The sequence below is a fragment of the Mauremys reevesii genome, linkage group 22 (genome assembly GCF_016161935.1).
Source record: "Mauremys reevesii isolate NIE-2019 linkage group 22, ASM1616193v1, whole genome shotgun sequence".
NCBI classification, from domain to species: Eukaryota; Metazoa; Chordata; order Testudines; family Geoemydidae; genus Mauremys; species Mauremys reevesii.
This window is the reverse complement of record NC_052644.1, coordinates 22,217,568-22,233,040: the sequence shown is the minus strand read 5'-3', so window position 1 is coordinate 22,233,040 and position 15,473 is coordinate 22,217,568. Positions and strand designations below refer to the sequence as shown.

Sequence of the window (15,473 nt, the reverse complement as noted above, 5' to 3'; positions counted from 1 at the left end):
GCCTCCATGATAGGCTTGAGCGCTCACACTCGCAGGCCCATCCCATTTGCAGAGCGAAACGTCAATCACGTATTGAGACCCAGCTACGTCACTGGATACGATGGTGCCCGTCACAGGCAGGGCTCCGCCTCCCCCTCCAGCCACAAACCCCATTGGCTCTTTTCAGCACCCAGGCCCGCCCACCGCGGAAAGGCCTCCTGCAATTATTGGGTGCGGGAGGTGCCTGTCACCTGGAGCCCGGCCCCCAACCCCAGTGCTGTGGGGTCATGCAGCTCTCCCGGGCCCACTCCCTCCCCCATCACTGCATCCCCCTCCGCCAGCACTGCAACACCTCTCACTGCATCCCCTCCCCACGCTGCATCCCCTCCTCCATCACTGCATCACCACTCACTGCATCCCCTCCCCCGCACTGCATCCCCTCCCCACGCTGCATCCCCTCCTCCATCACTGCATCACCACTCACTGCATCCCCCTCCCCCGCACTGCATCCCCTCCCCGCACTGCAACACCACTCACTGCATCCCCTCCCCACGCTGCAACACCTCTCACTGCATCCCCTCCCCAGCACTGCCTCCTCCTCCGTCACTGCAATACCTCTCACTGCATCCCCTCCTCCATCACTGCAATACCTCTCACTGCATCCCCCTCCCCCCGCACTGCATCCCCCTCCCCCGCACTGCAACACCTCTCACTGCATCCCCTCCCCACGCTGCATCCCCTCCTCCATCACTGCATCACCACTCACTGCATCCCCTCCCCCGCACTGCATCCCCTCCCCACACTGCATCCCCTCCTCCATCACTGCATCACCACTCACTGCATCCCCTCCCCGCACTGCATCCCCTCCCCCGCACTGCAACACCACTCACTGCATCCCCTCCCCACGCTGCAACACCTCTCACTGCATCCCCTCCCCAGCACTGCCTCCCCTCCTCCGTCACTGCAATACCTCTCACTGCATCCCCTCCTCCATCACTGCAATACCTCTCACTGCATCCCCTCCCCGCACTGCAACACCCCTCCCCACATTGCATCCCCTCCTCCATCACTGCAACACCCCTCCCCAGCACTGCATCCCCTCCCCGCACTGCATCCTCCCCCGCACTGCAACACCTCTCACTGCATCCCCCTCCCCGCTGCAACACCCCTCCCCAGCACTGCATCCCTCCTCCATCACTGCAACACCCCTCCCCAGCACTGCATCCCCTCCCCCGCACTGCATCCCCTCCCCGCACTGCAACACCTCTCACTGCATCCCCTCCCCGCGCTGCAACATCTCTCACTGCATCCCCCTCCCCGCTGCAACACCACTCACTGCATCCCTCCCCAGCACTGTATCCCTCTCCTCCATCACCGCAACACGTTCACTGCATCCTCCCACTGTACTGCAACACCCCTCCCCGCACTGCAACACCAATCACTGCATCCCCTCCCGTCCACTCCCCAGCTCTGCATCCCCTCCCCATCACTGCAACACCCTCCCCAGCACTACATCCCCTCACTGCATCCCCTCCCACCGCACTGCAACACCCCTCCCCAGCACTGCCTCCCCTCCTCCATCACTGCAACACCCTCACTGCATCCCCTCCCACCACATTGCAACACCCCCTCCTCCGTCACTGCAACACCCTCACTGCATCCCCTCCCACCACACTGCAACACTCTCCCCCATCACTGCATCCCTCTCCTCCATCACTGCAACACCCTCACTGCATCCCCTCCCACCACACTGCAACACCCCCTCCTCCATCATTGCATCCCCCTCATTGCATCCCCTCCCCATCCCACTCCCTTCCCCAGCACTGCGACACCCCTCACTCCATCCCTCTCCTCCAATCCCTCCCACTCACTGCACCCGCTTTCCATCTCTGGTCTCCCTACCATAAGAACGGCCAGACTGGGTCAGATCAAAGGTCCATCCAACCCAGTGTCCTGTCTGCCCACAGTGGCCAGTGCCAGGTGCCCCAGAGGGAGTGAACCCAACAGGCAATGATCAAGTGATCTCTCTCCTGCCATCCATCTCCATCTTCTGACAGACAGAGGCTGGGGCCACCATTCCTTACCCCCCATCCTGGCTAACAGCCATTAACGGACTTAGCCTCCGTGAATTTATCCAGTTCCCTTTTAAACCCCGTTATAGTCTTGGCCTTCACAACCTCCTCCGGCAGGGAGCTCCACAGGCTGCCTGTGGCTGCGTGAAGAAGAACTTCCTTTCGTTTGTTTTAAACCTGCTGCCCATTCATTTCATTTGGTGGCCCCTAGTTCTTGTATTATGGGAACCAGTAAATAACTTTTCCTTCTTCACTTTCTCCACATCACTCATGATTTTAGAGACCTCTGTCATATCCCCCCTTCGTCTCCTCTTTTCCAAGCTGAAGAGTCCCAGCCTCTTTCATCTCTCCTCATATGGGACCTGTTCCAAACCCCGAATCATTTTAGTTGCCCTTCTCTGAACCTTTTCTAGTGCCAGTAGATCTTATTGGAGATGAGGAGACCACCTCTGTACGCAGGATTCGAGATGTGGGCGCACCATGGATTTCTATAAGGGCAATAAGATATTCTCCGGGTTATTCTCTATCCCCTTTTTAATTATTCCGAACATCCCGTTTGCTTTTTTTGACGGCCGCTGCGCACCGCGTGGACGTCTTCAGAGAATTATCCACGATGACTCCAAGATCCCTTTCCTGATTAGTTGTAGCTAAATTAGCCCCCATCATATTGTATGTATAGTTGGGGTTATTTTTCCAAGGTGCATTACTTGACATTGATCCACGTTAAATTTCATTTACCATTTTGTTGCCCAATCACTTAGTTTTGTGGGATCTTTTTGAAGTTCTTCACAGTCTGCTTTGGTCTTAACTATCTTGAGTAGTTTAGTGTCATCTGCAAACTTTGCCACCTCACTGTTTACCCCTTTCTCCAGATCATTTATGAATAAATTGAATAGGATTGGTCCGAGGACTGACCCTTGGGGAACACCACTAGTTACCCCTCTGCATTCTGAAAACTTACCATTAATTCCTACCCTTTATTCCCTGTCTTTTAACCAGTTCTCAGTCCATGAAAGGACCTTCCCTCTTATCCCATAGCAACTTAATTTACGCAAGAGCATTTGGTGAGGGACCTTGTCAAAGGCTTTCTGGAAATCTACGTACACTATGTCCACTGGATCCCCCTTGTCCACATGTTTGTTGACCCCTTCAAAGAACTCCACTAGATTAGTAAGACACGATTTCCCTTTACAGAAACCATGTTGACTTTTGCCCAACAATTTATGTTCTTCTATGTGTCTGACAATTTTATTCTTTAAGATTGTTTCAGCTAATTTGCCCGGTACCGATGTTAGACTTACCGGTCTGTAATTGCCAGGATCACCTCTAGAGCCCTTTTTAAATATTGGTGTTACATTAGCTAACTTCCAGTCATTGGGTACAGAAGCTGATTTAATGGACGGGTTACAAACCCTAGTTAATAGTTCCACAATTTCACATTTCAGCTCTTTCAGAACCCTTGGGTGAATCCCATCTGGTTCGGTGACTTGTTACTGTTACGTTTATCAATTAATTCCAAAACCTCCTCTAGTGACACTTCAATCTGTGACAGTTCCTCAGATTTGTCACCTCCAAAAGCCGGCTCAGGTTTGGGAATCTCCCGAACATCCTCAGCCGAGAGGCCTGTGCTCCCTGCCAAGGCATCCTGTGCACCCCAACCCGCCCCTGCACACCTCACCGCACACACTGCAACTCCCTCCCTCCATCACGGCAGGCCCGTCTTCCTGCCCCCCTCCCTCGCATCTCAGCGCCCCACCCCAGAGGGGACTGGCCACCCACTAGAAGCAGTGCAGGGTCCCCTCGCTCTGCGGGCAGGAGAGACATAGACACACCAGGCACTTTAATATTAAAATATATTGAACATTCTTTATAAAAAAAAATCACTCGCCCCCCCACCACCCAGAACAAAAGTGGGGGGGTCTCTCTCGGCTGGCCCCCCCCAGCCTGGGCAGGCCCAGAGATTTTATGGGGCGGATTCCTCCAGTGACCCCGACTCCCGCTGAGAATTCGGGGAGGGCTGGCTCAGTTTCCTGCCCTTCCCCCCAGACAGGTACCCTCCCCCCTGTCACGGCTGTGCTCTGAACCCTCCCCACAAGGCGGATTCTGGGGAGGAAAGGGGGAGGGGCCAGCCTTGTGACACCCCTTCGGAGCCCCCCCGCGGCCAGGGGGCTGCTAGTCCAGGAGCTCGAACATCTCGTCCTGTCCCGCGATGCTCTCCTGCCGGGGTGGGGAGAGAGATTAGCCCCTGTGATGGGGGGGGTTTATCGCCCCCACCAAAAAAACAACCCACCCCAGGCTCATGCAGCCCCTGCCCTGCAGACTATGAGCCCGGGGGTCAGCTCCAGCCTGCCTCCAAGCCCCAGTCAGCACCACATTCCTGCTCGGCCCCCCCTGCCACCCCCGGCTCCCCAACACCATACACAGAGCCCCCCCCCGGGGTCTTTCACACATCACCCATTCCCCCATGGGTGCAGCTCCCCTCAGTCCACCCTGTACCCAGCCCCCCTTCCCAGCCCCCCGGCACACCCTGATCCCAAACCCCTGGTACACCCAGCCCCCCACCCTCCCTTCCCAGCCCCCTGGCACACCCTGACCCCCACCCCCCCTTCCCAGCCCCCCAGTCCACCCTGACCCCAGCCCCCTGGTACACCCTGACCCCCACCCCCCTTCCCAGCCCCGGCACACCTGACCCCAACCCCACGCCCTTCCTCCAGAGCCCCCTTCCCAGCCCCCACCCCTTTCCTCCAGGCCCCGTACCCAGCCCCCAACCCCAGCCCCCCAGCCCCCCCGTACCCAGCCGCCCTGCTGCTGCAGCCAGGGCACGAACATGTCCATGTACTGCAGGCTGTAGCCCATCAGCATCTGCACCGGGTGGCTGTTGATTCCTGCCACCTTCCGCGTCAGCTCCATGGTCAGGGCCAGCCGGGTGAGCTGGGGACTGGAGCTGCCCGGGTCGGCCTGTGCGGTGTAGGCCTCGGCCAGCCGGGAGAAGCTGCGGTACGACAGGCGGGACAGGGAACCGCGGAGCAGCGGGTCGGCCTCGATCTGTGGGGGAAAGCCCAGGGCTGGGATAGCAGGGGGCTACGGGTCGGGAGTGAGGGGCACCGGCAGAGCTGGGCTGGCAGGGGCTGCGGGTCAGGAGTGAGGGGCACCGGCAGGGCTGGGCTGGCAGGGGCTGCGGGTCGGGCGTGCGGGGCACCGGCTGGGGGGGGGGGGCTGGGCTGGGCTGGCAGGGGCTGCGGGTCGGGAGTGAGGGGCACCGGCAGGGCTGGGCTGGCAGGGGCTGCGGGTCGGGAGTGAGGGGCACCGGCAGGGCTGGGCTGGCAGGGGCTGCGGGTCGGGAGTGAGGGGCACCGGCAGGGCTGGGCTGGCAGGGGCTGCGGGTCGGGAGTGAGGGGCACCGGCAGGGCTGGGCTGGCAGGGGCTGCGGGTCGGGAGTGAGGGGCACCGGCAGGGCTGGGCTGGCAGGGGCTGCGGGTCGGGAGTGAGGGGCACCGGCAGGGCTGGGCTGGCAGGGGCTGCGGGTCGGGAGTGAGGGGCACCGGGTCGGTACCTCTTCGTTGATGACCCCGGCTTGCTCCTCCAGCAGGGCCACCAGTCTCTGTATCACCTGCTCCTTGTGCGTCTCGCTGGCCGGCTCCGGCGGGACTGGGGGAGAGACACAGGCCTGTGACCCAGAGCTGCCCCCGGGGGGCGGGGGGGAGAGGACCAAGGCCCCCTGCTCACCTGGGGGCCCGGGGCCCAGCTTGGGGCTGAGGGGCCCGGCCATGACCCCAGGGGACCGGACCCCACTGGGGCTGCCTGGGGTGCTCCGCTGCCGCTTCACCAGCCGGTCCAGCTTGCGGGCCACGCGGGCGTAGAACTCGGGGTCCTCGGCCGCCCGGCCTGGAGAGAGAGCTGGGGTCAGAGCAGGGGAGGGGGGAGCCCGGACGCCTGGGTTCCATCCCCAGCAGTGGGAGGGGTGTGGGGGCTAGTGGTTAGAGCGGGGGGGGGGCTGGGAGCCCCGACTCCAGGGTTCTCTCCCTGGCTCTGGGAGGGGAGGGGGGTCGAGTGGTTAGAACAGGGGGGCTGGAAGCCAGGACTCCTGGGTTCTCTCCCTGGCTCTGGGAGGGGAGTGGGGGCTGCTGGTTAGAGCAGGGGGGGGCTGGGAGCCCGGACTCCTGGGTTCCATCCCCAGCAATGGGAGGGGAATGGAGGCTAGTGGTTAGAACAGGGGGGTGGGGCCGGGAGCCCGGACTCTTGGGTTCTCTCTTACCCAGAGGCAGGGGGTCCGGCTGTGCGGTCAGGGTGTCCGTGCAGTAGCAGGGGGTGACTGGCAGGGAGTTGGGGGGTGCGGAGGGAGGAGGTGGGGGCTCTGTCTCCTCCCGGGGGGGGCCCTTCCTCCGCAGCACCCCCTTGAAGGAAAACCCCCGGCTGTGCTTGGGGCGCCCCTCCCCCCCTTCCTTCGGCCCTTCGCGGGGCTCTGCCCCGGGGGGGTCCCGGCGGGGGCTGGTCCGTCGCTGCAGCAGCCGCTTCATGCTGGTCTTAAAGCCGTGCTTGCGTTCCTCCACCCGGCTGATCTCCTCGTGCAGGGGGGTCCAGGCCCCCCCTGGGGCAGGCGCCCCCCCCTGCGCCACGGGGCGCCTGCAGGGAGAGTCGGCGGGCAGGGAGCTCTTCCCCAGAATGAGTCTCCTGCCCCCCCCAGCACGTCCCCCCTCCCCCGGTATAGCCCCTCTCCCCTGCCTCCCCACTCCGGCATGTCCCCCCACCCTGTATATCCCCCTTCCCCCCTCCCGTGCACGGCCCCCCTCCCCCTGTCCCCCCACTCTGTATATCCCCCTCCCCATTCCCCCTTTCCGCATATCCCCTGCACCCAGCCACCCCCATCCCCATCTCCTCCTGCATATCCCACCTCCCCACCTGCAGATCCCCATCCCCATCCCCTGGGCATCCACGGGCAACCCCTCCCTCATTCCTCCCCATCTCTCCCCTCGCCCATGTGCCCCCTTCCCTAGCTAACACCCCCCCCGCACATTGCCCCCCCGGGGGGGGGGACTCCATGAGCTCTGCCCCCCCTTCCCTGCATGCGCCCTGGGGGGTGAGCCCCGCCCCCCCTTACCTGTGTGCGTAGCAGTGGGGGTCATGGTAGCTGCCCCCCACGTGCCCCAGGGGGGGCCGCTGGCCCAGCGCCCCCCGCAGAAAAGCCTCCAGCACGAGCCGGGTCTCCTCCTGCAGCCGGCGGCGCTGCTCGGGGGGGGCCGCCATGGCCCTGCCTGGGGGGCAAGGGGGGGGTCAGACACGGGGCGAGGGGGGAATCTCTGTCCAGCCCCCCCCCCGACACAAGCTGCGCACAAGCCCTGCCCAGCCGCGAGGTGGGGGGCTGGGTGCCGCGGGGGGGGGACGCGCCGGGCTCCAGCTGCGATTCGCAGAGCCCAAGTTCAAGGCCACCCCGGATCGCACCTGTCCCGGGGGGGGGGCAGGATCTAGGCGGGGATCGAGGAGGAGAACTCAACCCTCCCTCCACTTCCCCCCTTTCCACCCCCCCGCTGCTCCCCCTCCCCTGACCCCCCCGCTGCTCCCCCTCCCCCGGTAACTACCCCCGCCTCGCCCCGCCCCTCTCAACTTTCCGAGGTGGGGGGGGGGCGCCCGAAACTTTCTGAGCAGCAGGAAACCGAGCATGCCCCGCCCCGTGCGGGGAGGCGGAGCTTAGACGAGGGGGCGGGGCCCCATAAGTCACGCCCCCTGGCGGGTCGATTGGGCGCAGGACGCGGCGGCCGCGCGAGATGCAAATAAGAAGAAGGGGGTGTGGCCTTGTTTATTTGCATATAGATAGAAACCAATAAGCTCCACCCCCTTTCCACGCCCGGGGCTCTTTGGACCCCCTGAGAGGAGCCCAGCTGGGAAGCGAACCCAGGAGTCCTGGCTCCCAGCCCCTCCCCCCTGCTCTAACCCACCAGCCCCCACTCCCCTCCCCGAGCCGGGGAGCGAACCCAGGAGTCCGGGATCTGGGAGGGGAGGGGCTCTAGTGGTTAGAGAAGGGGGAGGATCTGGTGACCCAGAGTAACCCCGGCCCCTCACTCCCCCCAGGCTGGTGCTGCTCACCCGGGACGGGGCTGCTGGGGTACAGTGACATGGGGCACCAGGCCAGGCAGTGGGGGGCCGGGCAGTGGGGGGTCAGGCCGGGCAGTGGGGGACCAGGCAGTGGGGGGCCAGGCAGTGGGGGCCAGGCAGGGCAGTGTGGGGCCAGGCAGTGGGGATCAGGCTGGGCAGTGGGGGCTGCACAGTGGGGGCAGGCCAGGCAGTGGGGGCCGGGCAGTGGGGGGTCAGGCTGGGTAGTGGGGGCCGGGCAGTGGGGTCAGGCCAGGCAGTGGGGCTGGGCAGTGGGGCACCAGGCTGGGCAGTGGGGGCCAGGCAGTGGGGTCAGGCCAGGCAGTGGGGCTGGGCAGTGGGGTCAGGCTGGGCAGTGGGTGGCAGGGCAGTGGGGGCCAGGCCGGGCAGTGGGGGCTGGGAAGTGGGGGCAGGCCAGGCAGTGGGGGCTGGGCAGTGGGGTCAGGCTGGGCAGTGAGGGGCAGGGCAGTGGGGGGCCAGGCAGTGGGGCTGGGCAGTGGGGGCCAGGCCAGGCAGTGGGGGCAGGCCGGGCAGTGGGGCAGGGCAGTGGGGGGCAGGCCAGGCAGTGGGGCTGGGCAGTGGGGGCCAGGCTGGGCAGTGGGAGGCAGGCCAGGCAGTGGGGGCCGGGCAGTGGGGGCCAGGCAGTGGGGGCTGGGCAGTGGGGTCAGGCCAGGCAGTGGGGAGCTGGGCAGTGGGGGCAGGCCAGGCAGTGGGGGCCGGGCAGTGGGGGCAGGCCGGGCAGTGGGGCCGGGCAGTGGGGGCCAGGCAGTGGGGGCAGGCCGGGCAGTGGGGGCCGGGCAGTGAGGGGCCAGGCTGGGCAGTGGGGGCAGGCCAGGCAGTGGGGGCTGGGAAGTGGGGGCAGGCCGGGCAGTGGGGGGCCGGGCAGTGGGGGCAGGCCGGGCAGTGGGGGCCGGGCAGTGGGGGCCGGGCAGTGGGGGCAGGCCGGGCAGTGGGGGGCGGGCAGTGAGGGGCCAGGCTGGGCAGTGGGGGCAGGCCAGGCAGTGGGGGCTGGGAAGTGGGGCAGGCCAGGCAGTGGGGCCGGGCAGTGGGGGCCAGGCCGGGCAGTGGGGGGCTGGGCAGTGGGGGGCCAGGCCGGGCAGTGGGGGGCAGGCCAGGCAGTGGGGGGCCAGGCAGTGGGGGGCCAGGCTGTGGGGAGCTGGTCGGCAGCAGAGCGACTCGTGTTTCCACGGCCGTGTGTCCATCCTGCCCCAGGCCTGGGAGGCGCCTGGCGGGGCAGCGGGGTGTCCTGGGGGGTGTTGTGGAGGAGCTGGCACCAGGCGAGGCAGATGCTGCTTCACACGCGTGACTGTGTGTGTAACACACGTGCCCAGCCGTGGGAGCAGCCGCTGTGCGCCCCAGGCCCAGGCCCCTGTCACATGCCCCTGACCCCGTCTGCTGCCTGTGCCCCCCCCACGGGCGTGGCTGATAATAGTGCGTGGAGCCCCCGTGCGACACCCGCTCAGCCCACCATGGCGCACGGCTGCTGCGGGCACAGAGCCAGGCCAGGCCTGGCAGCCCGGCTGGGCTCCGGCTGCCTGGTTCACATCACCCAGAGCCAGGCGCATCTCGGAGCCAGGCCAGGGGACCCCGTACGCCCAGCCCCCCGTGCCCCACCTGAGGGGGTCCCCACACACCCAGCCCCCCCGGGGGGTCCCTGCACACCCAGTCCCCCGTGCCCCACCCCAGGGGGGCTCCCCGCACACCCAGCCCCACCTGAGGGGTCCCCGCACACCCAGCCCCCCCAGCCCCACCCCAGAGGCGGCTGCATCTCCTGGATGGCTTCTGCCGAGGGGGGCCGTGGAGGCCTGGGGTGATGCGGCCCCTCCCGGCCCCAGAGCTCATGAGCTGAACTCCGAGCCGCCCCACAATCAGCTGGGGGGGACCCCCAGGAATAGCGGGGCGGGGGGGCTGCGCCCGCCCCCGGAACACGGACGCAAATTGTAACAAAGTTTGGGGATCACGTGACGTGCGGGGGCGGGGAGTCATGTGACCTGGAGGGGCGGATTTAATTTCTCTGAGCCGCTTCCTTGTGCGGAGGGTGCCAGGCAGGTACGGGGGGGCCCATTCCCTGCCCCCCAACAGGGGACAGGCCCCGCCCCCATTCCCTGCCCCCCAACCCAGCCCCCCTAGAGGGGACAGGCCCCGCCCCCATTCCCTGCCCCCCAAACCCAGCCCCCAGGACAGGCACCACCCCATTCCCTGCCCCCCAACCCAGCCCCCCCCAGGGGACAGGCCCTGCCCCCATTCCCTGCCCCCCAACTCAGCCCCCCCCAGGGGACAGGCCCCGCCCCCATTCCCTGCCCCCCAACCCAGCCCCCCCAGGGGACAGGCCCCGCCCCCATTCCCTGCCCCCCAACCCAGCCCCCCTAGAGGGGACAGGCCCCGCCCCCATTCTCTGCCCCCCAACCCAGCCCTGCCCTGCGTGGGAGCCCTCCCCAGAGGGGACAGGCCCCACCCCCATGTGCCCCCCTCTCTCCCCTAGGCGGCGCCGCCCCGGCGATGGGGACCCCGAAGCCGCTGATCGTGCCGTGGCTGCGGAAGAAGCTGGACGACGGGTGCTACCCGGGGGTCAGGTGGCTGGATCAGGGGCGCACCCAGTTCCGGGTGCCCTGGAAACACGGGCTGCGGCAAGACGCCTCCACCGAGGACTTCCAGCTATTCCGGGTAACCCCCCCCCCAAGCCGGAGATCCCCCCGTCCCAGCCCCTCTGCACCCCCAGATACGGGGCGGAGGGTGGCAGGATGATTCCTCGCCCCCCTAGTCCATGGTGACCCATCTACCCAAATCTCCTGTCTTTGCCGGTGATGGGGGGGGACCCCCAATGGGCAGCTCTGAACCGCTCCTGATTCCCGCAAGTGCCCGGGTTTAGACCCCTGATACCGGATTCCCCACGTCCAGTAGCAGGGAGTTCCCCAGGGTGGGGCCCGGTGGTGCCCCCCGCCCCCGCCATGCTAGGACCCTTCCCCCTCCCTGAACGGCTCCCCAGTCGGGCGCTGGGCTGGGGGGGCTGCGGGCTCGGATACCAGTCACTTCTCAGCCCTCGTGCCCTCCTTGGGGGGGGGGGGAAGTGAGCTCTGGGGGACCAGCTCTGGGGGGACGCCCATCATCCCCCACCCCACAGCCGCCTCTAGGCCTCTCCAGCTGCCAGGTACCTACGTCTCTTCTCCCCCCCCTCCCCGACCCCCCAGGACTGGGCCATTGACAGCGGCAGCTACCGGCCAGACCACGATGCCCCCGCGCCCTCCGTCTGGAAACGCAACTTCCGCTCCGCCCTGAACCGGAAACCGGGGATCCAGGTGCTTCGGGATCACAGCTCAGACTCCGCCGACCCCCACAAGGTCTATGAGATCCTGCCCGAGGGAGCCCGGGCAGGTGAGCGGTTGGATGGGGGAGCCTGGGGCTGGGCGAGCAGGGGGCTGCGGGTCGGGAGTGAGGGGCACCGGCAGGGCTGGGGAGGCTGCGGGTCGGGAGTGAGGGGCACAGGTGGGGCTGTGCCCAAATCGTGGCTCTGTCCCCCTCCCCCCCCCAGGTGCGGACGAGGCCCCCAGTGCTGCCGTGGGGGGCAGCGAGGCTGACGCGAGCAGCCAGCTCCTGGACAGGTCGGGGGGCGGCTTCTCCTCCAGCCAGGTCAGTGCTCGCGGGGGGCACAGAGCGGCCGGGGTCAGGGCATGGGCTTGGGGGGGGGGCAGCCCAGCCCGGCTGCGGGGGGTAGGGAGGGGAATGGTGGGTACGGGGGGGGCCCGTCCCCTTAGTGACTCCCCAAATTCTGCCCCCCCAGGACGAGGAGCTGGACGACATTCTGAATTCACTGGCCCTCTCCAGCCCCGACGAGGGTGAGTGTCCCCGGGGGAGGGGCAGGGCCGGAGGCCGGGGTGATGGGCACCCGTGGAGCCAGGGAGAGAACCCAGGAGTCCTGGCTCCCGGCCCCCCCCCAGCATTGGCCCTGTCATTTGGGTGAAGCTGCACCAGCCCCCAGGGTGGTGGCCTGGCCCCGGGCCGCTCCCTTCACTCCGCCGTGGGCGGCGCGTTCTCCACCCCTCCAGTGCTGGCCAGGGGAGAAGCCCTCGGGGAGCCCCGATGCGGTGCCGGGAGGCCGGGAGCAGGCGCCTGGCACCGCAGGGACCCCCCGGGGCGCCCAGCCGAGGAGACGGCCTGGACCCGTCGGCGCCGGTCGCTTCGTCCAGGCCCGGGCGCCCCTGCAGAGGACTCGTCCCTGGCCCCACGGCTGCCCGCCAGGCCGGGCCGAAGGGCTTCTCCCGGGGGGTCCTGCAGCGTGTGGGCCGGCTAGGAACCGCCCCCCCTCCGGAGCCCTGCCTGAGACGGGGAGAGAACCCAGGAGTCCGGGCTCCCAGCCCCCTTCCCCCTTTAACTATTTGACTTTCTGTTCCAGATGCTCCCGGCCCAGCACAAGCACCAGGTGCCTCGTACGCCCCTGACACAGCAACAGGTGCGTAAATCCCCATCTGTGCCCCCCGCCCCCCCCAGCCCTGCCGGTGCCCCTCACTCCCGACCCGCAGCCCCTGCTCGCCCAGCCCTGCCCTGGGCCCCGTCCCTCACCAGTGCTCTTTCTCCCCCTAGGGGGCGCCCTCTTGCCGGGGTTCGGGGATTTCCCTCCCCTGGAGCCGGCCCCCAGCTCCCTGGAGCAGCTGCTGGGGTCCAACGTGCTGAGTGAGTGACCTGGCGCCCTCCGCTGGCCACTGCTGGGGCTGCAGGGCTGGGGGATGGTCAGGACCCCTCCTCCACCCTGTGTAGCACCCACATCTCTGGGGCAAGGGGGGCGGCAGGAGCAGTGAGGGTGGGTCTGTGTCGGGGGGGGGTGGCTATGGCTGTTACTAGTGTATCATGGGGGTACTGGGAGCTGGGGGTTTATGGGGCTGCTGGGGCTCTGGTTGTTACGTGGGGATGGGGGCATTGGGGGCTGCTGGGGCTCTGGTTGTTACGTGGGGATGGGGGCATTGGGGGCTGCTGGGGCTCTGGTTGTTACGTGGGGATGGGGGGCATTGGGGGGTTGCTGGGGGGCTCTGGTTGTTACGGGGGGATGGGGGGCATTGGGGGGCTGCTGGGGCTCTGGCTGCTATGGGGATCAGGAGGGCATTGGGGTTGCTGGGGCTCTGGTTGTTACGTGGGGATGGGGGCATTGGGGGCTGCCGGGGCTCTGGTTGTTACGTGGGGATGGGGGCATTGGGGGGCTGCCGGCTCTCTGGTTATTGGGGATGGGGTTGCTGGGGGCTCTGGTTGTTACGTGGGGATGGGGGCATTGGGGGCTGGGGGCTCTGGTTGTTACGGGGGGAGCGGGGGGTTGCTGGGGGGCTCTGGCTGTTACGGGGATCGGGGGCTGCTGGGGGCTCTGGTTGTTCTGGGGATGGGGGCATTGGGGGCTGCTGGGGGCTCTGGTTGTTACATGGGGATGGGGGCATTGGGGGCTGCTGGGGCTCTGGTTGTTACGTGGGGATGGGGGCATTGGGGGCTGCCGGGGCTCTGGTTGTTACGTGGGGATGGGGTTGCTGGGGGCTCTGGTTGTTACGTGGGGAGCGGGGGGTTGCTGGGGGGCTCTGGGTGTTACGGGGGGATGGGGGGCATTGGGGGGCTGCTGGGGGGCTCTGGCTGTTACTGGGGGGCTGTTGTCTCCCCCTCGCACTCTCTCTCTCCCCGCAGTGACGTTTTTCGAGGTGCGGGTCTATTACCGGGGGCAGCTCGTGCTGCAGACGCTGGTCCCCAACCCGCAGGGCTTCCGGCTGGTGCCCCCCAGCGCCGGGCCCAGCCCCTGCCCCGAGCTGGCGGACGTGGCGCTGCCCGAGCCGGGGATGCTGCGGGACGGGGTGCAGGCCTCGTACACGGCCCGGCTGCTGCAGGGGCTGGGGGCCGGGGTGCTGCTGCGGGTGGAGGGACCTGCCCTCTGCGCCACCCGCCTGGGGCGCCTCCACGCCTACTGGGGGCGCACGGAGACCCCCGAGCCGGGGGCTGAAGGCGGGGAGCTGGCCAAGGAGGGGTGCACCCCCGTCTACGACCTGCCGCGCTTCGTCAGAGGTACGGGGGAGAGGGAGCCCCCGAGGGCTGCGGTGGGGGGGCCCTGTGGGGACCCTTGCCCCCCCCACCTGGCTGATGCTCCCCATTTTGCCCCCAGAGCTCATCCGCTTCATGGAGGGGCAGGGCAGCTCCCCCACCTACGAGCTGTGGCTCTGCCTGGGGGAGGCCTGGCCGGACACAGGGCGCTCGTGGAAAAAGAAACTCATCATGGTGCAGGTAGGAATCCGGCCCCCTCCCTCCCTCTCCCGGGCCTGCTGGGGGGGGGTCCCTCCTGTCCCCCCCCCACATAAAGCGTGGCTGAGGGCGTTTGGCCCTGGGGGAGAGGGGGCTTGGTCCATGGGGAGGTGGACAAAAGGGGCAGAAATCCTGCCCCACAGTGACCAGGAGCCGCAGCTCCGCTTCTCCCCAGGGGACGGGGAGAGGGGGGGGGGCTGGCACCGGCTGAGTTTAGATGGTACTGAGCTGGCTGGGAATCGGTTCAGGAAGGGGGGGCTGGGAATCCCGCAAACACCAGCCCTCCCCCCCCCCCAGGTGGTGCCCACGGCCCTGCAGACCCTGCACCAGCTGAGCCAGGCCGGGGGGGCCTCGTCGCTGCGGGCGGAGGAGCCGGACCTGCGCATCTCGGACTCGCTGGGGGAGGCCGGGCTGCTGGGGGCCCTGCGGGGCTGGGAGGAGCGGATGGAGACCCAGCCCTACGGTTAGCCGGCCGCTCGCGCTCCCCCACCCAACCGAACCCAGGCGTCCGGGACAGACCCACCTTGTCTGTGCCATCAGGCCGCTGGGGGTGGGGCGGCCTGGTTCTCGGAGCCCCATGAGGCTAGAAGGGCCCCCAAGGATCAGGTCCATCCCAGACAGGTGTCGCCCCAGCCTGCTCCTGGGCGCCTCCCTCGTCCTCAGGCCGCTTTTCCTCTCACCGGCCGTGCCCCAGGGTGCCGCCGGCGCCTCTTGTCCTGCCCTCCGGGGCAGCGAGAACAAGGGGGCCCCAGCTGGCGTTTTCGTGGCAGCCGCGGGGCTCCCGCCGCTTTCCGCACAGCGGGGCCCGGACCTGGTCGCGGGACTCCAGCCGCGGCCTCACCGGCGCCGCGCGGAACGATCGCACCCCCGGGGGGGCGGGGGATTCCTGCGCCCGACCAGGAACCAGCCTGCGCCCCGTGGGTTCAACTTCTGCCTGGTTTTGTCTGTCAAAATAACACCCTGGAATCCTGCCGCTTTCACGGCTTTTGGTCATTTATTTCAAACTGCCGGTCGGCGCGTCCGTCCGTGACAATACAGACCCCCCCCCCCCAAAAGAAAAGGGACTCGGGGACT

General features: G+C 67.3%; 2 protein-coding genes across 2 annotated transcripts; one reads left to right on the top strand and one right to left on the bottom strand.

Moving 5' to 3' along the window:
• Positions 1-3,903: 3,903 nt before the first annotated feature.
• On the bottom strand, positions 3,904-7,512 carry BCL2L12 (BCL2 like 12). The gene is made up of 7 exons (XM_039510086.1): positions 7,491-7,512; positions 7,150-7,303; positions 6,307-6,674; positions 5,778-5,936; positions 5,605-5,699; positions 4,845-5,096; positions 3,904-4,268 (listed from the first exon to the last, which is right to left on the bottom strand). The coding sequence occupies exons 2-7, from the start codon at positions 7,293-7,295 to the stop codon at positions 4,224-4,226; spliced, it is 1,065 nt and encodes a 354-aa protein (XP_039366020.1). The 5' UTR covers positions 7,296-7,303; positions 7,491-7,512; the 3' UTR covers positions 3,904-4,223.
• A 2,596-nt stretch (positions 7,513-10,108) lies between these two features.
• IRF3 (interferon regulatory factor 3) lies at positions 10,109-15,387 on the top strand. The gene is made up of 10 exons (XM_039510049.1): positions 10,109-10,187; positions 10,621-10,802; positions 11,327-11,510; positions 11,668-11,765; positions 11,917-11,971; positions 12,529-12,585; positions 12,717-12,806; positions 13,794-14,165; positions 14,263-14,381; positions 14,697-15,387. Exons 2-10 carry the CDS (start codon positions 10,638-10,640, stop codon positions 14,865-14,867), a joined length of 1,311 nt encoding a protein of 436 aa, XP_039365983.1. The 5' UTR covers positions 10,109-10,187; positions 10,621-10,637; the 3' UTR covers positions 14,868-15,387.
• Positions 15,388-15,473: the final 86 nt, after the last annotated feature.

Bases quoted from the DNA above. Each gene is read 5' to 3' on its own strand.
- BCL2L12 (XM_039510086.1), bottom strand. From the start codon at position 7,295: ATGGCGGCCCCCCCCGAGCAGCGCCGCCGGCTGCAGGAGGAGACCCGG. The intron at 6,675-7,149 runs GTAAGGGGGGGC...CTCTCCCTGCAG, and splicing joins CCCCACTGCTACGCACACAG to GCGCCCCGTGGCGCAGGGGG. The intron at 5,937-6,306 runs GTAAGAGAGAAC...CTCTCTCTCCAG, and splicing joins GCCGGACCCCCTGCCTCTGG to GCCGGGCGGCCGAGGACCCC.
- IRF3 (XM_039510049.1), top strand. From the start codon at position 10,638: ATGGGGACCCCGAAGCCGCTGATCGTGCCGTGGCTGCGGAAGAAGCTG. The intron at 10,803-11,326 runs GTAACCCCCCCC...CCGACCCCCCAG, and splicing joins AGGACTTCCAGCTATTCCGG to GACTGGGCCATTGACAGCGG. The intron at 12,586-12,716 runs GTGCGTAAATCC...TTCTCCCCCTAG, and splicing joins CGCCCCTGACACAGCAACAG to GGGGCGCCCTCTTGCCGGGG.